The 21780-nt window shown below is 36.0% G+C and overlaps 3 protein-coding genes and 1 pseudogene across 3 annotated transcripts; 1 reads left to right on the top strand and 3 right to left on the bottom strand.

The window, feature by feature from the left end:
* Positions 1-9350: 9350 nt before the first annotated feature.
* On the bottom strand, positions 9351-9704 carry LOC116139187. The gene has a single exon (XM_031424846.1). The coding sequence runs from the start codon at positions 9702-9704 to the stop codon at positions 9351-9353; it is 354 nt and encodes a 117-aa protein (XP_031280706.1).
* A 2456-nt stretch (positions 9705-12160) lies between these two features.
* LOC116139186 lies at positions 12161-13130 on the bottom strand. Its single transcript, XM_031424844.1, has 2 exons — positions 12442-13130; positions 12161-12347 (listed from the first exon to the last, which is right to left on the bottom strand). The coding sequence occupies exons 1-2, from the start codon at positions 13128-13130 to the stop codon at positions 12161-12163; spliced, it is 876 nt and encodes a 291-aa protein (XP_031280704.1).
* A 639-nt stretch (positions 13131-13769) lies between these two features.
* Positions 13770-14268, top strand: LOC116139209 (annotated as a pseudogene).
* A 5116-nt stretch (positions 14269-19384) lies between these two features.
* Positions 19385-20344, bottom strand: LOC116139185. Its single transcript, XM_031424843.1, has 2 exons — positions 19659-20344; positions 19385-19571 (listed from the first exon to the last, which is right to left on the bottom strand). The coding sequence occupies exons 1-2, from the start codon at positions 20342-20344 to the stop codon at positions 19385-19387; spliced, it is 873 nt and encodes a 290-aa protein (XP_031280703.1).
* Positions 20345-21780: the final 1436 nt, after the last annotated feature.

Genomic DNA, 21780 nt, shown 5'->3' with positions numbered 1-21780 from the left:
AGAAATAGTGTCAACCTTGATTACTCTTGATATTATATATTCAGTTACTGAACCAATGACCTGAATTATAAACAGGATAGAGCAACAACTCAATCCCACTATGGCCACAATTTTAGTGTCATTGCCATTTACTGAATTGCGTCGTGAGATAACTTTCACAACACCCGGGAGTGATGAATCCTCTGTAAATCCACCGTAGTCTTGATACACTCCTTGATGTAGCCAATCACTACTGTATTAACAGCTCTGAATAGAATTGCATTAGGCTAGTGTCAAACTACACCAATCGGTGCACAAGGCGCCCCGGTGATCTCAAGTCTAAGGATCACATGCACNTCTGTAGATTTTTGTTCCTAAAGTTGGTGATTTTACTAGCCAATAAAATCAACCAAAGGCATGAGTCCCGTCTTCGTGTGGATACGGTTTGTACACTCCTATCTTAGAGTGGAAGCGAATCTAGATCCATTGAAGGAGCCTTCAAATGCTGGTATGGTTTCTATTACATCTTGATAATTATTTTCATGTGTAAAATAATGTATAACAAATCTAAGGATTATGGGTTAGGTTTTGCATCTAAATATTTTAAATTCCACTATGTGAATAGATCCATAAACCTATAGTGGTATCAGAGTAGGTTATATTTGTTTGCGTTATTATTTTATCGATTGGATGACTATTGATATTGATAATGCACGTTAAGGTCTTAATTTGTTGATTAAAATCTAAAAATTGGATAACCTATTTGGTTGAGATGTTATGCTAGATTTTTGCATCTATTTTTCTATTTCAAGTTCAAAAAGAATAAAATAAAAATTGATTTCGGATGCTGGACGAATGCCCTTATGGGGCTGTGGGTGGTTGCCCTTTAAAAGAGGGTAGTAGCTGTGCTAGAAGAGCAAAAACACGCAAATGTGCACTACAGGGGCAGCACCGTGCACACTGTGTTTTTAGGCGCCACTATTGGGCACTGCTTGGTACTAGGGAGGTGGGCCTAGTGCTGCTGCCAATAGCACGGCAGTAGCCTTGCAAGGCTGCTACCCACGCATAGCAGCACACAACAACGTGCTGCTGCTGTCCTGGCATGCTTTACCTAGCTAGCAGTGGTCTTGTGGTGGCCAAGTGCCCACCAGCACTTGGCCTTGGCTGGCACTTGGTTTTCCAGCAAAGTGCCTAATCTGGTATGCATCAGAATTCATATCAAATCTGGAATAACGGGACAACCCACGCAAAGATGCAATGGGCCAAAGTTTGGGCTTTTTTTTCACATTGTTGTGCGATAAGAAAATCCAGAAAATTTTTGGATATATGTCACTACATATTGGAAGTATTCTGGAGGCCCAATTGAGTGAGGCCCAAATCCATTGGGTTAAATTGTAATTTTTATAAATTGTTGGACCTAAAAATATTGCTAAACATCAAGGGGTAATCCGTAATTTACCAAACCAAATCAAAATTTAAGTTTGGTTGTTTTATGCATGATTCTTGTATGTGAATATGCATGGTGTATGGTGCATAAGCCTTTGGACGTATTTAATATTGGGTTATGTAATTTAAAATAGGGCTTGCGTGCCCTGCCTTACTCTATTATTTCCATTGTACTTCTCTCTCTCATCTCACTCCCCTCGAATGTAACTCGAGGTTTCTTTTCAAATATATAAAATTGGATTTTTAATTTTATTTTGAAAGTTGTGTAATATTTGAGAAGAAGAAGCGAAGGAAGGAGAAGGCAAATTACTTGAAGAATCCAAAGTAATAATTAAACCTAGGTTGACCTACCAATTCCTATAGGCTCGGGGAATCAGTTTTAGATAAGGCTATGCACCAACACATTTATTTTATGCTTAGTATGCATGCTAAAGGTGTATGTTATGACTATAACATGCTAAGAAAGATAAAATTGGTGAGACATAAAATAAAAACCCCTCAACTAAAGTATATTAAGTCAAAATTGAAATGTCTTCCATCACTATGAGTTTAATCAAACCACTGTTTATTGGAACTTTGTTTGCCAAAGCGAAGGGTACACTTCTACCAGTGGGAGGTTGAATGTCATTGGAGTTTTCCTTAACGGTGATGGGTTGACTGAAAATGATGAGTTTTGCTTATTCGCCAAAGTGAAGGTTGATAAGCTTGTCATAGGCATAGTAAAGAAGTGCACTTGTTGTGTGTATATGGCGACATGTACTGTCCATTCTACTAATATTGAGAATCACACTTGAGGACAATGGCTTCAATCATTGAATTGTGTGATTGGTTTGATGGCTTATTTCACATTTGAAGTTGGTAGTTGGAGCTATCAATTAGTATGAATTAAGTTTGTTGGCCTATCTAATCAGCCCATTTTGGCTTGTTTGCTAAAGCGAAGGTTTGAAATGGGCTAGATAGGATCTCAGTCCATTAGGAAAGCCAACAGGCTTTCACGAGTTAATATGAGGACCATGGGCTTAAGGAAAATAGTGGGAGCAACTATTTAATAAAAGACCTTGTTAAATAATAATAATAAACATGATAATATATTTTACTTTTCTGCATTTGTAGATTCGCCAAAAAGAGTAATACCAGCTTGCGATTGATAATCAAGAAAGAAAACAAGCTAGATGGATCCAATTTCTCAGACTAGTATCAAAATCTTCGGATTTTACTAAAGTTCGAAAAGAAACTGTATATCCTTGATAAGCCTTATATGGTTGAGCCTGATCCTAATGCCACTTAGGAAGTAAATGACTCTTACCAAAAGTTCCTTGATGATGCTGACAATGTTCAATGCATTATGCTAGCGTCGATGACACCTGAGCTGCAAAAGCAATATGAGAATATGGATGCTGCTGCCATGATTCTATACCTCAAGGAGCTTTTCGAAGGAAATGTTCGTCATGAGAGGTATAAGGTGTCGAGCGCATTTTTTAGGAGTTGTATGACTAAGGAAACTCACGTTGGTCCTCATGTGCTCAAGATGAATAAGTACATAGAGAGAGGCTTGAGACTTTGGGGTTTGGTGTGTATACAGACTTACAAGTGGATTTAATTCTACAATAATTACCTGATTTCTTTTCACCATTCATAATGAATTTCAATATTAACACGGTGGTGAAATCCCTGTCAGGGCTTCTGAACATGATTAGGACTACAGAGTAGGACATGAAAAAGTCTAAGCCTATTTTATTGATTGTTGCCAATAAAGGTAAGGGTAAGAGTAAGGGCAAGGGAAAGGCCAAGGCCAAGGCCAAGCCCAAAGGATAGGATGCTCTCAAGCCTAAGGGTGGCATTAGGAAAGGTGGGAAAGTAGTCTACTTCTATTGTGGCAAGCCTGACCACGGGAGGAAATACAACAAGGCTTTCCTCACAAACAAGAAGAAGTCAGACGCTTCGACTTCAAGTATGTATATGATTGAGATTAACTTCTCTCTTTCAACATCTTGGGTCATTGACATAGAATGTGGTACTCACATTTGTACTAATGTGCAAGGACTAAGGCAGATAGATAGCTCGCCAAGGGAGAAATGGACCTACTAGTTAGAAATGGAGCACACGTGGCTGCATTTTCTATAGGATCTTATCGTTTGTTATTGCCTACAGGCTTATTTTTAGAACTTAATAATTGTTATTTTGTACCTTCCATTTCAAGAAACATTATATTTGTATCCGCTTTGGATGATATGGGATATTGTTTTGAGATTTCTAATGGATTATTGTCCTTTAGTTTGAATGGTATTCTATATGGAAATGCAAGGTTATATAACAGATTATATGTTCTAGATCTAAACAATAAGGATATTCTCAAAGTGGAAACAAAGAAAGCTAAACACAGCGATCAAACCCATACATACCTCTGGCATTGTAGATTGGGTCATGTTAATCAAACCCGCATTGCAAAACTTCACAGGGATGGAGTTTTGGACCCTTTTAACTTTCATTCATTTGAGGTATGTGAGTCATGCCTTTTAGGCAAGATGACCAAGTCGTCTTTCATAGGGCAAAGTGAAAGGGCTACTAAATTGTTAGGCATCATCCACAGTGATGTATGTGGTCCACTAACAATTGAAGCCAGAGGTGGATATTCGTATTTTATCACGTTTATTGATGACCTCAGTAGATATGGTTATGTCTACTTTATGAGACATAAATTTGAAGCCTTTGATAAATTCAAAGATTCAGAAGTGAAGTATAGAATATGTTGGGCAAGAGTATTAAAGCTCTTCGGTGAGAGTAGGTGCTCTAAAGCCAATTCTATTTTGTAAATTGACTCTTGGTAATCATGTTTTATTATCAATAAAGGCATCTATCTATATCATGTGATCTGATTATATTCGTATAAGAAAATGATATATGTCCTTAGGATGCTAGAACCATGACGAGGGTATTGAGTGTTTGAAATCTTGATAGTGAGAAACCTATGAGTACATATGGTGGCCATTCTAAAAAGGTCCATAGCCCCAATATTATCCTAACCTAGGCCACAGATAATACGATAAGGCTATCATAGTGTTGAACGACCCTGTCGAGAGGCAGTGACAGATCTCATTTGTCAAGACCAAACAACCTGGTGCAACACATGGGTGTTTGCTGTAGGCAAGTTCATCGGACCGACCCACCGAAGGATTCCACATAGAAGGTTACCCTGGTATCTATGGAACAAATCTTCCAACGAATGGTGGTGCATGTGATCTTTAGACTTGAGGTCACTAGAGCACCTTGTGCACTGATTGGTGTAGTTTGACACTATTCCAACGTAGTCTTTTCAGGACTATCAGAACGGTGGTGGTTAGCTGCATTGAAAAGTGTATCAAGACTATGATGGATCGACAAAGGATTCATCACTCTCGGGTACGGGAGAAATTATCTCATTGAGTAATCCGGTAGATGGCAACGACATTAAATCTATGGTCGTAGTGAGATTGAGTTGTAGCTCAATCCAATCTATTCTGGCCGTTGGTCCAATACCCGAATATTGAGATATCAAGGACATCCAAGGTTGACACTAATTCTATGCCTCAGCCTTGATGAGATAATAGATGATGAAAGGATTGGATTGAATGATAACCATAATGTTGATAGGTAGCAGTTTCGCTGAATTCGAATCTATTGGGTGGCCATGATGCTTGGCCATCTTGGTTTGTATCTAGTGGGATGATTGATTGATTGTCAATCGTTAAATGATTCACTGCCGATATGATGAGGAGCCTTCAGGTCACACACATAGAAGACAAGTTAAGAATAAAATTCATGAGAAGGGTATTTTCGTTATTTATGATGAAAGGGCATTTTGATAGTCTCACAGTGTAATTAAATTTACCGAGGTTGTTGCCTAAATTTAATTTCATATGGAAATTAAATTAGTGAGGTTATATATATTTAAATATTTAGTTTAAATATATAAGATATTATCCAATATTAATATTGATAATGTGAATTCAAAATTTGTTTTTAAATTTGAATTGAAATGCCATGTTTGGTTGCAAGGGTGATCTATTCCAATATCCTGTTGGAATAGATGGCTACAACTATGGGTTCTGTATTGTAAGTCAACCCTACTACACTAGTACTAATAGCTGGCGTAGGGGAAGGGGCGCTACACCTAGGAATCAACAACACGAAAACTTTGTTATAAATTACCCCTTATCAGGATTGGGACTAAGAAGAATGGTTGGGATAACAAAGATCCATCTCGTTGGTACTTTGGATACACTTATAACCATCGAAGATTGTTTAAGTGATTAATTCCTAGAAATTAAGGGGCGTTGACAACAAAGAAATTGTTGGAGTTTCCATTTTATTTAGTACCAATACCAACACGCGCGATGTTAAGAAAAAATATCTTTTGTAGGAAGGTTGGCTAGAAATTAAAATGAAATAATTCATTCAATTAAAAGAAAAAACTAGCCACCCCTTTCTTTCCCTCCCAAAATGTGTAGCCTTTTGTGAGAGAATTCTGCAGATTTTTGTTTCTTAAAGTTCGTGATTTTACTAGCCAATAAAATCAACCAATGGCATTCATCCCGTCTTCGTGTGGATACCGTTTGTACACTCCTACCTTAGAGTGGAAGCAAATCTAAATCCCTTGAAGGAGCCGCCAAATGCTGGTATGGTTTCTATTACATCTTGATAATTATCTTCATGTGTAAAATATAAGGATCATGGGTTAGGTTTTGGATCTAAATATTTTAAATTCTGCTGCGTGAATAGATCCATAAAGCTACAACCTACAATGCCAAATATATGTTTGATTAGAGCCACCATTCTTGGCTTTCTTATTTTCAAGATTGAATGTAAACCCAGGGTTATTATTCCGATGCCCTAAGGTATGAAATTTACCTTTTCAAGTAATTTTCTTTTTCTTTAATGGAAGGGTAAAATGGTCAATTTACATGTATTTTGAGATGTGGCCATTATAAAGTGTAAGGGGTGATGTCATTGAAGAGAAATGAGGGTAGAATGGTCATAAAGTTGATTGATATGGTTAAATGGCGTAAACGGTAACCAAGGGTATAATGGTCTTTTNCCCTCTATTAAGGTAAGGATACTCACTAACATATATAGCAGACTGGCTATCAATGCTTGCTATAGGCCATAGAGGGGTACATCATCCTTTCTAAACGTGGAACCAGCTCGATCGACAAAAAAGAAGAGTAGCTCCACATTCTGGGGCGAGGCCCACCTCATTAGGATTCTATTCTCATCAATATCCTTGTGAGGTGGGGGAAAGGAGATAGGGCATGTGGGCTCCTTTCGCATTTTTCGGAGGTTTACAAGTAGTGAATGAGATTGCATTGGATCAGACAGCTTTTAGTTCTTACCCTATTTTAACTGCTTGGTTATAGGACTGTAGCGAGCTGGGCTTTTTTCAGAAGAAAGACAAACCCATTTTCCTATATTGAATGAATTGCACCAACCTTCTCTCGATTCAAAAGCAACTACATGAATAATGCCTTCCGCCTTTGCCTGTCCAGAATGAATTACACATTCCGAAGAGCACCAACCCTTGATCGACTAAACTGCATCCACTGCATCAACAAAGTCTTCCTTCGAACAGCTCTCTATTACTATACTTATTTTGGACCAAGGAAGGGAATGACTGCTGCTCCCCTTTCAAATAGTCATGTTCACAGCTTTTTCTGGGTTTAATGGTTCTAAAACAATCTTCCAACAAGAGCTGGGTTAACTAAGACCATAATACGAAAAGACTTCAATCGATTCGCTCCTTGCTTATGAAATGGATTGCGGCATTCTCCTTGATTATGAAATTCTTAGCTTGATAAAGCTCTCAAGCGAGCTAAACTACGGCTCAAAAGAAGGAATTGACTGGAATGAACTAATTCAGCTTTCCTTAACTAAAGCTAGTACCTAACCCCACCAGAAGATCTCATTGCGGTAGCGTTGGTTGACACCTTGGAATGGCTTGGATTTGAGCCTTTCGCTGAGAGAAAAAGTAGGTGTATACTTTTTTCTTTTGTTTTCCTCCATTCTAGAAGAGGTCGAAACCACAACTAAAGAAGGCTTTTCCAAGTAGGATAAGGGCTGCTTCTATTGATACAGAAGGGAGACTTGGGATCACAGATCGGCTTAGACGAAATGAGGGCAGTTTCTCAATACCACATGGCCAAGCGAAGAGAAAGCCATTTTTTAACTACTTAAGGGAAGATAAGAAACTTTGTTGCACTCATTCACTCCAGAAGTTAGGGAGTTTTAACTGTTAACAAAATCTTTTTCTTTCTCTTGATTTAAGGGCTTTAGCGTCTCATTGCGGAAGCAGAAGTTCAATCATTCCTCATTCACTTCTAGGACTTGGGTGAGAGAGGGGGGAATAGCATAGAAAAAATCAAGTAGAAGTGCAGTTCCTATCTCTCAGCTCAGATTAGAGCACCAGCTGTTACGCCCCCGTTACGCCGCGCTTGAACTCCTAGCCCTAAGACAGAGTAGTCTTAGTAGCAGTAGGATTACCTAATTCCCTTGCTTTATGTTTTTCTTTCTTATTTTCTTGCTTCCCTTCCTAGGTCCAATAGGCTGAAAGGGGGTGAAAGAAGGGCTTGTTTGCGCCGAATAGTTTGCACCTTCTTTTATTCAGGAAGAAAAAAAAGGGCTTGCTTGGAAGAATAGGTTTCAATCAGAAAGAATAAGCAGAGCTTCAAGAAAAGATCGACACGGGACTGAAAGCAACAAATGAATCAAAAGAAGAAGAGACATAAAGCAAAAGAATCCCCTACTTCGGAACTGAACTGCACATTATAGTAAAGATAGACACGAGCATAGGCTATTACTGTTGCTGGTAGATACCTACCCTGCTATTGAATCTAGGACTGATTGCCCATTTCCAAAACCAGAAGGAGCTGCAAGAATAGGTTTTGCAAGTGAAAGAGAATACACTGTTAGCGACGAAGGGCTTGGTTTGACAGAGGGAGCTGTTTGACATCGTGGGGGAAGCTAGCACCCTAAGTTAAGAGCCTCAAATCCTGAAAGCAGGAAGCATCCGAGCATAGAGAAGGCCCTCGCTTAGGAATGGGCAACTAGCCATTTCGCATTTGTGCATGTGGCATTTGACTCTCGTACCATGCCTCTTGCTCGTTGAGACCTCTAGAGCATCCGATCCTAGAAGAAGAGAAGTGAATCAGAAGGGGTTCTTTGTGACGAAAAGGAAAAGGACAGAGAGGAGGTTTGAAGCGTAGGGAATTCCGGAGTCAAATAGGCAAAATAAAAATCACCATTAGAGATGCTTTTAGGACCGTTCAATTAGCATATTTCTCAAGGCTGTNAGGCGTGCGTTTTCTAGGTTCTCAATGGCCAAGGGATACTTAGGAAATACCCGGCTAGGGAGGAGTTTTACATTGAATGTTTCATTATTATTAAAATCTAGAATATATAGAGCATTATGTAATCTAGCAGTTCCAAATTGAATACAATTCAAACCAAGAGACAATGAACTATTAGTTATCAAAAATTGATATCCAACATTGTCCAAAGCGGACATAGAAATTATGTTCTTTGAAATTGAAGGGACATAATAACAATTCGAGAGTTCTAATATAAGACCCGAAGGCAAAGACAAATATTAATTTTCTATGGCTAATGCAGTAACTCGCGCTCCATTTCGAACTTGTAGGTCCACCTCTTCTTAATTGAGTGATCTACTTTGCCGCAATCCCTGCACATAATTGCAATTATGAGAACCACATCCAGTGTCTATGACCCAAGATGTAACAAGAGAAAGATTTATTTCAATCATATACATACATTCAGAAGAAGATGCAAAATTCTTCTTCTTCTTACTTACTTACTAGGAAGGCCTTGTGATGTTTCCTCCAATGGCCAAGCTTGCCACAATGGAAGCAAACAACCTTTCCATCTTTGCCCATGCCTCAAGTAGGCTTAATGACATCTTGGGTTTTACGCTTAAACTTAGGATTGGCCTTGGCCTTTCCTCTGCCTTGTTTACCCTTTCCTTTCCCATGTGCAGCAGCAACTAACAACACTAGTTTGAACTTTGTCATGTCCTTCTCCATTGTCTTCAGCAATCTCAGTAGCTCTGAGAGAGTCTTCTCCATTGCATTCATATTGAAGTTCAATATAAATTGGGAGAAAGAGTCAAGCAAGGATTGCATAACAATATCCATAGAAAGTTCTACATCCATGACAAATCCCAAAATCTCAAGCCTTTGAATGTAACCAATCATCTTGATTACATGTGGGCAAACTAGGGATCCCTCAGACATTTGACATATATACAATTCCTTTGACACATCATAGCGTTCCTATCTAGAATGATTCTAAAAGAGTTCCTTGAGATTTGTGATGATAGAAGTAGCATCCAAATGCTCATGTTGCTCTTGTAGATCAAGTGTCAATGATCCCATTATTACACATTGAATAATCTCAACATCATCTAGATACTTTTGGTAAGTATCTCTTACTTCTTGAGTAGCCTCTAGTTTGGCACTTCCATAATAGGTTCATTAATGCTATACAACTTCTTTTCTTACTTTATTAGAATCCTTAGATNATTAATTAAGGTCGTTTTATGATAAGTTACCATCATGTATATGTAGAATATTTTCGTTGTCTAGTAACAAACCATTGATGTGCTTGTCAATTGTCATCGCACTAATCCACTAAACTTGTTTATTTTCTTTTAAAAAGGGTGGCATTAATCAAAAGAAGAAAAGCAAGAAAGAACCCAAGTTAAAATGTTACAACGCTACAAAAATGTGACGCATGGCTCATGGCATTTAAAATGGTGGCACTGAAAAGGTGTGTGTGTGGCTGTTGCAAAGTTGGAAAATGGTTTTGACAGAACTTGTTCCAAGTGCATATTTTTTTTTTGGTAACCGGGTGTTTGGGCCAGCTTGCACGTACTTCAACTAATCTCCATGATACATTGAACACCATGCAAACCAAAAGGATCAGATAAGTCACAATATTATTGTGGGACTTTGTAATAGGTGACCACAAGGTTTGAACACAAAAACTCAAAAGAATAGAGCAAGTCTTCTTGACTATCAGACCAACCCCTTGAGGTTTCAAATGCATAATGCCTATAACGAATTCTAGTTCATCAAGTTAAGCTCGCTGTAACGAATGTAAGTTTGTAAAGTGAAGTTATTGCTCTTGTTTTTATGATTTTAACCCTCAGTCACTATATAAGTAAAGTTTTACTTGAGGCATGTGTGGTAGTTAAAAGGATAAAATAGTATCCTTTTCCACAGGAAAAATTAACCACCCAGATTTTCTCCATTTTGAACAATATGATTTACTTTATTCCACTTGGTTAAAGGCTAGGTAATGCCAAAAATTTAACCACCCCACCATTATATAACTCCAAAACCCCTCCTATTATCCATAAAAATATGCACACAAGTGCGGAAGAGGAGACTGAGGTCATTCTGATTTCAATAGCTTTTTAAAGTGAATACATATGGTTGAATTGAAGTAATTTGGCTGAATTCTTCCACTAATGGGGATATCCATAGCAACAATTCGACTCCTCTTTATCACTATATGTCCAGAGTCTATCGATTAATACTACATATATAAATCTATTCAATCGCACATATAATAAATATCACAATTCTATTTAATAGGATTCGATATTTTAGATAAGAGTGATACTATATATACACACATCAATTTGCATGGGTGAGTCAAAAAGAATATTCTAAAGCTTTTTATATGTTGTCCATTACTTGTGTGGATTAGGCTTATGTTAAACAGTATATCGTTTCGATCATAGAGATCAATTTCTAGTCGCATAGCTTAATAATCATAATAATTCTTTAAAGCTTCCGCATAATTTCCTTGGGATTGAGTTGACATTTGTTACCGCCATCATTCGATCTAAAGAATTTTCCTTTTCGAAAACATACATGAGATTTTCATCTCACATGATTCCTTCCTAATGTACATAATGAAAATAAAACTTAGAATAAAAAGAGATTGAAATATTCTCATTATGAACTGAGTGGGGCTGATGTTTTTACAAAATATCTCTAGCCTGGAAAGTATCTTTTCTGAACATCACGCATGTTGGTACTAGTACTAGATAAAACTAAGTAGAAACTTCAACAATTTCTTTGTTCTCAATACCTGTTGATTTCCAAGAATTAATCACTTCAACAGTCTTCGATGGTTATAAAGATATCCAAAGTATGAACGAGATGGATTTATCCCAATCATTCTTCTTAGTACCGATCTGGATTGTATAAAAGGTTTTTACATTGTTATTTATGATATGAAATATTTTACACATAATTTTTATATTTTTTTTAAAATACGATTATTTAAAAACTAAAACCATTGTTGTGAGTTGTGACGAAAAGAGAAGCACTAGTTCCAATTAAATTATCTGATCACATTAAATTAATGATCAAAAATCCAAAGAGCACATTACTATTATGTTAGTTAAGTAAAGAAACAGAAAAATGTGTTAACAAATCTGACAATAACAAGAATTCACAGCTGTTTTTTTCAGTTTGGCAAAGCTCAATCAAAGAAGCATCTCAAGTTTGAAGACTTGTTTCCCATCCATGTAATATGATCAGTTGCAAAAAGATTATCTTTTTTCTATTATATATATATATTGTAAACTAAAGCTCTTACAAGCAGTGTGGTATAGCTAACAATATGTAGTAGCCCAATTGCGTACGTGTTCTGTAATTTGAAATAAAACCTGCCCTTAGATTGCTGCCGGTGGTGGGCCTCTAGGGATAAAACGTCTTATTCTTACATCTTTTCCATGGATATTGGACTGCACTATCTCTGTCTCTCCAAGAATCCTTTTAATATATTGTGGTGAAGTTACCACCACGCGAGCAAACAATTCACTCATATATATATTCTCAATACAGTCTCCTCCATATCTCCTGCATTAAATCAAACTCAAAACTCCCACTGTTAATAATCATAATAACATAACCCACATCACTACATAATAAAGCATTGAAACATGGAAATTACCTGGTGAAAAACTGTTCAAGTTCTTGATGTGTAATGGGATGTCCCTTAGAAAAAGTTACAAACAGAGTCTTATTATCAAAATTGTGACTGCCATTATTAGCTTGTTGATCTTGCCTAGGTTGGCTTTCATTAACCACCGAGTGTGAATGATTTCCATTATCTTCCAATAATTGATCAGACACCATCTGGGGCAAATAATTTGACGCATTATTATCTTGCACTCGAACAATTTCACCATTCGGGATTGCCCCATTAACAACCCCATTACCCGAACTTCTTGTTATTGGGGTTATGTCATCAAAAATCCTCTTGCACACATTCCACTTAAACTCCTTCATGTGTCTTTTTGCATGCACTTTGTATTCATAAACAACTCCAAAAGAAAGAGTCTTCCCAGCAAGACTACAAATTTGTGGAAGCAATTTCTCATCAGCAACCGAAAAAGATACTCTCTTCAAACAATCCAGGCACGCTTTAGACTCCTGTGATAATTCAAGAAGTAAGGGAGGAGGCAAGTCTAGTAAATTGTTGACAAAGTTAACGTAACCAGCACGTTCAAGCCAATTCCAGAAGGCCACAATTTTGGAGCTGATTTTAGGAGACAAACGCAGGTCGAACACTAAACGAGCATACGCTAGACGGTCAATATTGTGAAAAATTTTAAGCGCTTCTTGAAGACTGCTAACCATTCTTGCTGTTTGATTTGATTAGAAGAGTGGGAAAGAAATCAAGAGAATAGAGATAATTAGGGAGTGATTTGAATAGTATTTTAATTTTGAAGAGTAAGTGGTGGGTATTTATAGAATTAGGTCTGAGTAAAGCGAGGAATTTTGAGTCCTTGTTGGTGTTTCATTGTTTTCCGGATTGAGACTGGAATACTGTGAGAGATCAAATCTTTCCTGATTTGTATTTGCCTTTGTATTACTATTAAACACTTCTTTGTTTATTTAAATTATTTATTTAATATATAATCAATCTTTTTCCTATTTATTGATTTTATAAATTTACTCTCTTATTGGTTTGTTTTGTTGTATTTCAATTTTTTTGCCTTTTTAAAGTTACAAATTGTGTAGCACAAGTATTCATTGTAGTGGCAATGTTAGTCTCAATCTCTAACCTTGAATCACCTCAGTATCCTATATCCTATATTTATGGAATGATCATGAGCCGAAATATAAATATAATTCAATCCTTGATGTGTCTTAAACATATACTAAATATTTTTCTTATTTTTTTGTACTTGGCATTTAAAATAAGATATTTTTGTTTTTCAGTTTTTGCTAAGTTATTGGATTAACTACCCAGCTAACTTGATTGCAACAGAACTCATGGATACTGAACCTCACCAAATAATTCTCTCCAATCAAGCTTTATCCCAGAAGCATTGTCAGGTTTTATTTTCTTCTTTTGAGTTTTTGAAGCCTACAAATTGCTCAATTGTTTGATTTATGAGATTGACAGTTCCTTTTTATCTATACTTTACAGTACTTCTTGTATCAGATTCTTCGAGGACTTAAGTATATACACTCAGCTAATGTTATCCATCGCGATTTGAAGCCCAGCAATCTTTTGCTGAATGCAAATTGTGATTTGAAAATTTGTGATTTTGGTCTTGCTCGGCCAACTTCGGAGAATGAGTTTATGACAGAATATGTTGTCACAAGATGGTACAGAGCTCCCGAGCTATTGCTGAACTCTTCAGATTACACTGCCGCAATAGATGTGTAGTCTGTGGGTTGTATATTTATGGAGCTTACGAACAGAAAACCTCCGTTTTCAGGCAAAGATCATGTGCATCAGATGCGCTTGTTAACAGAGGTAACTTGAAATTCAAGCAATTGGAGCTAGTTTTTTAATCATTAAGCAAGCAGATTTAGTGATTTCTAGTTTGGAATGTCTTTATGTTAAGTCTTTTAAAATTCAAAGTTAGAATAATATAACCTACTTGTTTGTATATTTTTATTTATTCTTGGTGCACATTGATGACATAGTATTATAACCAGTACAAGAGATTTTTAGGATTCTCAGGTTGCCAACTTTATTTCACAAAGTTTTGAAGTTGGAAGCTGATAGGGAGATTGAAATTCGTAAAACCCCTTGTTAGTTTTGCTTCTAGTCTTCATATTCTGGCCTTGTACTCACTCAACTACTGAACTGAAGTTGATTCAATATTATACAACCGATGCATGATAATAACTGTGATGTAAATTCCAAAACTTTGCAATGTCTATATAGGATTAAAAGATGGACAGAAGGATAGACTTCGTGGGTCATTGTTTAGTGGATAGCCATAAGAAACTTCCTTTAAGATTTTCAACATCAGTTATCTTGTATCAAGAGATAAAGATGGACAGAAGATTGGGTTGGCTCTTTCTAAGGTTTCATCTGTGAAGTGTCGTTGGACTTACAATTAGATACGTTGAAACTAGAATTAATGTTCAATTTATCATTGGCGATTTTCCATATCCTTTATTTCACTCTAATTCAAATTTGTGTTTGTGCAGTTGAAGAAGCATTAGCCCATCCTTATCTTGCAAGATTACATGACATAGCGGACGAACCTTTTCCTTCGATTTTGAGCAACAATCCTTGGGAGAAGAGCAAATGAAGGATCTGGTTTATGGGGAAGCCTTAGCACTCAATCCAGGGTATGCTGATTTAGAAAATAGCTTTTATGCTCGATTTTAATACGTTTAATTAGTTTGGCCAAAAGATGACTTTAAACAAGAGATCAGAACCAGTAAGTGAAAACCATATCCAACAACAGTATGTTGGCTTGTAGAGATAAACCGTTTGTGGTTCCAGGGCTGGTCAGCTGTTTTATATTTCATGAGGCCAGTCCCCTTGACAGCTCCCTTAGCTGCCGTTTACCTTAGTATATTACAGAGGTTTCTTTGTTTTTTCATTTTTATTTCTTCTACTATGTATTCTCAGTTTTTTGTTTGTAATTTGAATTTTTCTTCATGTACAGTAGATTTAATTAAATCCAGTGTAACTCTGTTGTAAAATCATCAATAAGAATTAATTAAATTTTTTTTTTTACTGAATTAAATTTCCAGCTGCTTATGTATTCAGAACCTTATGATTTAGCACGCTGAGAGGAACAAAATCCGGTAAACTATATGTATAAATTAAAAAAAGGGAACAAGAAAGTCATTTTTATACATAATCGAATAATCTTGTATTATACATCAGATAATAACTAAAGCACTCCCGGACGAGTTGCTGTTTATGTGTTTCCTTAATGAACGGCATGTCGGTCATATTCTGTAATAAGATCACATGCAATGCAGATTGCAACCATAATACATTGTATATGTCACAGGAATCACCTCACGTATATCATATGAATTTGATTTGATAAAACATGTCACACAAATCACCCGCATACTTTATAACAATCTGATTCATCATATGTCACACGAATCACTCACACAAATTTTAGCCAACAGTGTAATGTGGAATACGTAATGAAGGCAACTATCTCTGGGTGACTGAATGGTTCGATAAAGACTCTTAGGTAAATTACTCAAGAGGTCTTGACTCTGAGTCTCTCATCGGATGTTAATAGGGGTAGTCACTAGAGCTTTTATCAGATTAGTAGTTCTAGGGTTCCGAGAATTAGTTAAGGTGCGCGTAAACTGACTCGGATACCCCGTTCATTAAAAAAAAAAAAATTATGCAATGAAGGCTATATATAAATGTTATGCCTAAAAAATAAGGGCTAACGTAAGTTTACATCAGTGAGTACCAATCAGAGTTCATGAAGGTTTTGCGTCATCCAAAGTCTACCACGTCGCCCCAAGACAGAAATAATATAGCTGTCACCAACCATCCAAACCCTCTATAATTTAAGAATATTTCTTAAGTTATCAATCAATTAATGGGACGAAAGGAAGGACTTATATGACACCTATCCACTTGCAGATTTGTAATTATTATTTTGAACTCAACGACCATAAATAGAGGACTCTCCCTCACAAAATCGAGATGATCAAACTCTCTTAATTCAACAAAGCAAATATTAAAGACAACCTACGGGAAAGAGACTAACTTAATATTCTCTCTGAATACCAAACACTTGTAATTATGTTCGCTGTTTGCGATCTCTTGTAAATTTGGCTAATCAACAAGAATACTCATATAAAATAAAACAATGGATGTAAGAATCGTTTTAAGTATCCGAATTACTGTAAAAATTTCATTGTCTCATTTACTATTACGTCTTTGCATGTAACCGTAACCTTTAACCAAATCTCATAATCAATCACGTGTAACTTCTAAGATATTCTTAGCACTTTGCACGTGAAAGGTTATTGGTTTCAAAATCAAGCATCAACAATAAATTACAAACTTCTCATTAATGTTGCTCGCCATAGAGTTGGGGAACATGGATGACTCGCATTCTAGTGACGGAAGCACAAATACCATATACCAAACGTGGAGTTTGGATCACTTTTTCCTTCATCGCAGGAGTGTCTCTCTCTTTCCCACTCAACCACAACTCTGTGAATATGATAATTTTCACTAGGATTAATGTGTTTTCCAGCATTTGATAAATTATAATTAGGTGCAGTCACGGGCATGACGCTTGTTAATGATGGATGGTTAACAAACCTGATTGTATATCCAACTGTTTATGTTGGATGGTTAGCAAACCTGATTGTATATCCAACTGAAGAATTCAACATCAATGTCATTGACGCTGCTTAGATTTCAAATGTGGTTAATGGTTGCATCAATCTATTTCGTGTCATTGGAGCCATCGTCGCCGACTCTTTCTTTGGCTCGTTCTTTGTCATCTCTTTATCTTCTTCTATCTCTTCGCTGGTAACTACTAACGAGCACATCCACTTGGCTATTATTTTACTGTATTTGTTGTAGTCTCACATTGACTAGACACGCTCAAGCCTATGGGGTTATAAGAGGGGGTAATCCTCCCATTCAACAAGGCCTTATTGGGTGAGGAGTCAGACCCACCTTAAACTCTATCATGGTATCAGAGTTCAGGTTCAGTTGAGCTGAGCGCTTGACCAGCGGGTGAGGAGTTAGAGCCAGTAACTACCTCCAATAACAGGCATGACCCAATATATGGGCTTGACCATGAGGGAGAGTGTTAGAGTCTCATATCGACTAGGCACACTCAAACCTATTAGGTTATAAGAGGGGGTAATCCTCTCATTCAACAAGACCTTATTGGATGAGGAGTCAGGCCCACCTCAAATTCTATTAACATTTCCAACTTCCAAACACCTAAAAGAAGAAAATATGTTTCTCATCCACCAATTGCTTTTGCAGGGAATAGTTTTTTTAAGCTTTAACTGCATCAGTTGATTCCCTTGGGCCTCAACCTGTGAAATGGGATCAAGTGTGCGCGAAACCCCATCAAGATCTCAATTCGCGGTACTATATGCAGGTATAGCTCTGGCATCGATGGGTTCTGGGGGAACTCAACTTACTTTGGCGAAACATATTTTTAGTATTTGAGACTAATTAAATTATATATTTTTGAGGTAACTGTGGCAGTAAAAAGGATAAAATAATGAGTATCTGTTTGCATAGGAAAAATTGTCGATCCAGATTTTCTCCATTTTGAAAAATATGATTAACTTTTTTCCACTTGGTAAAAGGCTAGGTAATGCCAAAGCTTTAACCACCCCACCATTATTTAACTCCAGAACACATAAGTGCGGAAGAGGAGACTGAGGTCATTCTGATTTCAATAGCTTTTTAAAGTTAATATATATGTTGACTTGAAGTAATTTGGATGAATTCTTCCACTAATGGGGATATCCATGGCAACAATTCGCGCAACTCCTCCTTATCACTGTATGTCCAGAGTCTATCCATTAATACTATATTTACAATCTATTTAATAGCACATATTATAAGTATCACAATTTTATTTGATAGGATTCGATCTTTTAGATAAAAGTGATACCATATATATGCACAAAAAGAATATTCTAAAGCTTTTATATGTTATTGGTTACTTGTGTGGATAAGGCCTATGTTAAAGAGTATATAGTTTCGATCATGGGGATCAATTTCTAGCTGCATAGCTTTATAATCATAATAATTTTGTAAAACTTCTAGATAATTTCCTTCTGATTGAGCTAACATCTATTACAGTCGTCATTCAATTTAAAGAATTCTCAATTCTGAAAACATACTTAAGATTTTCATCTCATATGATTCCTCCCTGATGTATACAGTGAAAATGATATATGGAATAATAAAAAAAGATTGAAATATTCTCATTATGAACGGAGTGGAGATGATGTTTTTACAAAATATCTCTAGCCTACAAAAGACTTTTTCTTAACATCACGCATGTTAGTACTAGTACTAGATAAAATAAATAAAAACTCCAACAATTTCTTTATTCTCAACGCCAACAGTCTTTGATGATTATAAGGGTATCTAAAGTACGAACGAGATAGATTTATCCCAACCATTCTTCTTAGTCTCGATTCGGATCGTATAACTACCTATGTCATTTATGATATGAAATATTTTACATATAAATTTCATATGTTTTAAAAAATATGATTATTAAATTGTATAATAACTTTACGTTATGACTAAACCTGGTCAAAGAACTTTTACATCATCAGAATATTGAGATGTTGGCGTATTAGGATTCCTTATATATATATAATTTATTTATTTTTCAGTTTGGCGGAAGTGTGACAATTTCATTGATAATAAAGACTGCATACTATCTTGGACACCCCAGCCATAAAAAATAAAAAATAAAACTGAAAATCGATGATTATTTCTGTTATATATATATATATATATATATATATGTAAACTGAGGCTTTTACAAGCGGTGTGGTATAGCTAACAATTGCAAGCTAAAGTAAAAACTGATGACCGAATAAAAATATGCTGTAGCCCAATTGCGTACGTGTTCTGTAATTTGAAGTAAAACCAGCCCTTAGATTGCTGGTGGTGGTGGGCCTCTAGGGATAAAACGTCTTATTCTTACATCTTTTCCATGGATATTGGACTGCACTATCTCTGTCTCTCCAAGAATCCTTTTAATATATTGTGGTGAAGTTACCACCACGCGAGCAAACAATTCACTCATATATATATTCTCGATACAGTCTCCTCCATATCTCCTGCATTAAATCAAACTCCCACTGTTAATAATCATAATAACATAACCCACATCACTACATAATTAAGCATTGAGACATGGAAATTACCTGGTGAAAAACTGTTCAAGTTCTTGATGTGTAATGGGATGACCCTTAGAAAAAGTTACAAACAGAGTCTTATTATCAAAATTGTGACTGCCATTATTAGCTTGCTGATCTTGCCTAGGTTGGCTTTCATCAACCACCGAGTGTGAATGATTTCCATTATCTTCACATAATTGATCAAACACCATCTGGGGCAAATAATTTGACCCATTATTATCTTGCACTCGAACAATTTCACCATTCGGGATTGCCCCATTAACCCCATTACCCGAACTTCTTGTTCTTGGGGTTATGTCATCAAAAATCATCTTGCATACATTCCACTTAAACACCTTCATGTGTCTTTTTGCATGCACTTTGTATTCGTACACGACTCCAAAAGAGAGAGTCTTCCCAGCAAGACTACAAATTTGTGGAAGCAATTTCTCATCATCAATCGCAAAAGATGCTCTCTTTAAACAATCCAGGCATGCCTCAGACTCCTGTGATAATTCAAGAAATAACGGAAGAGGCAAGTCTAGTGAATTTTTGACAAAGTTAACGTAACCAATACGTTCAAGCCAATTCCAGAAGGCCACAATTTTGGAGCCGATTTTAGGAGACAAACGCAAGTCTGACACTAAACGAGCATATGCTATGCGATCAATATTGTGAAAAATTTTAAGCTCTTCTTGAAGACTGCAAGCCATTCTTGATGTTTGATTTGATTGGAAGAGCGAGAAAGAAATCAAGAGAGTGATTTGAATGGTATTTTAATTTTGAAGAGTAAGTGGTGGGTATTTATAGAATTAGGTTAAACAAGTCCTAGTAAAGCTAGGTATTTTAATTTCTTGTTGGCGTTTATTGTTTTCCCGATTGAGACCGGAATATTGTGAAAGAGATCAAATCTTTCCTGATGTCTATTTGTATTAAACACTTCTTTATTTATGAATAATCCATTATTATTGATTTTATAAATTTTAAAATTATAATCCTAAATTTAAAGGAGAGAATTTTTTTTTTTTTTTTCTTAAACATATTGCATTGCAACCCACCAATGAAAAGATGCGACATTTACTCCCTCACTGGTTCCTTGCATTTCATCTTATATGCAAGATTTTTTTTTTTATTTTTAGAGTTAGAAATTGAGTAACATAAGTATTCATTGTACTGGCAATGTTAGTCTCAATCTCCACCCTTGAATCACCTCCATATCTTACATCCTATATTTATGGAATGATCATGAGAAAAAAAAAAATGGATAAAGATTGGCTCATAACCCAATTTTACAAACTTTTTCTTATAATCCTAACGTAACAGCTCACAATTGATCAGCTCGCAAATGGGTCTCCATTTGCGAGCTGACTAATTACGAATTGTCACGTCAAAGTTATAAAATTGGATTATAAGGGTAGTATGACTCAATAAAAATGTGGTTTAATCCTTGATGTGTCTTAAACATATACTAAATATTTTTCGGATTTTTTGCTAGTTGGAATTTAAAATAAGAATTTTTTTTTTTTCAATTTTTGCTAAGTTATTGGATTAACTACTATTCCATTGATTTATTCGCAATAAAAAAATGGTGATCATATTCATCAATTGGATTAAACATATATAATTAAAATAATGTTTTATCATCTAGAAAAATCTAAAAAGATTGATCAATTAGTTTAAGTAACATTAAAATTAAACATTGGTATGTAAAATCTCATACAGAATCTTAGGCACTGTCGTTAACATTCAAATGCAACTCTTATTGCGAATAAATCTACACTTTTGTCTCCTCTGTGTGACCATGCAATTATTTAATCCTATATTAATACATACAAGTTTGTGCGTATGTTTCTCGTCATGTATTCTTTTTTAATTTGACTTTGAGTTATATCCATACTTGTCAATCAAACACTTCCAACATACATCCAATTCCTGATAAACTAGATCTACTCTACAATTCCCAACCATGTTTTAATAAAATGCCGAGGTGAAACCAACAAACTTATCAGGTTCGGGTTGACCGGTGGTCAAACTAGGTGACAAAAATTTTAAAATTTAGTAAACACACTTCTAAAAGTTTGAAGTCCATATAAGTTTGAAATTTAGCAAACACACTCCAAATACAAATCGGCCATTAATTGATTGGCAA

The sequence above is a fragment of the Pistacia vera genome, unplaced genomic scaffold (genome assembly GCF_008641045.1).
Source record: "Pistacia vera cultivar Batoury unplaced genomic scaffold, PisVer_v2 Contig348, whole genome shotgun sequence".
NCBI lineage: Eukaryota > Viridiplantae > Streptophyta > Magnoliopsida > Sapindales > Anacardiaceae > Pistacia > Pistacia vera.
This window is presented reverse-complemented; position numbering and strand designations above follow the sequence as displayed.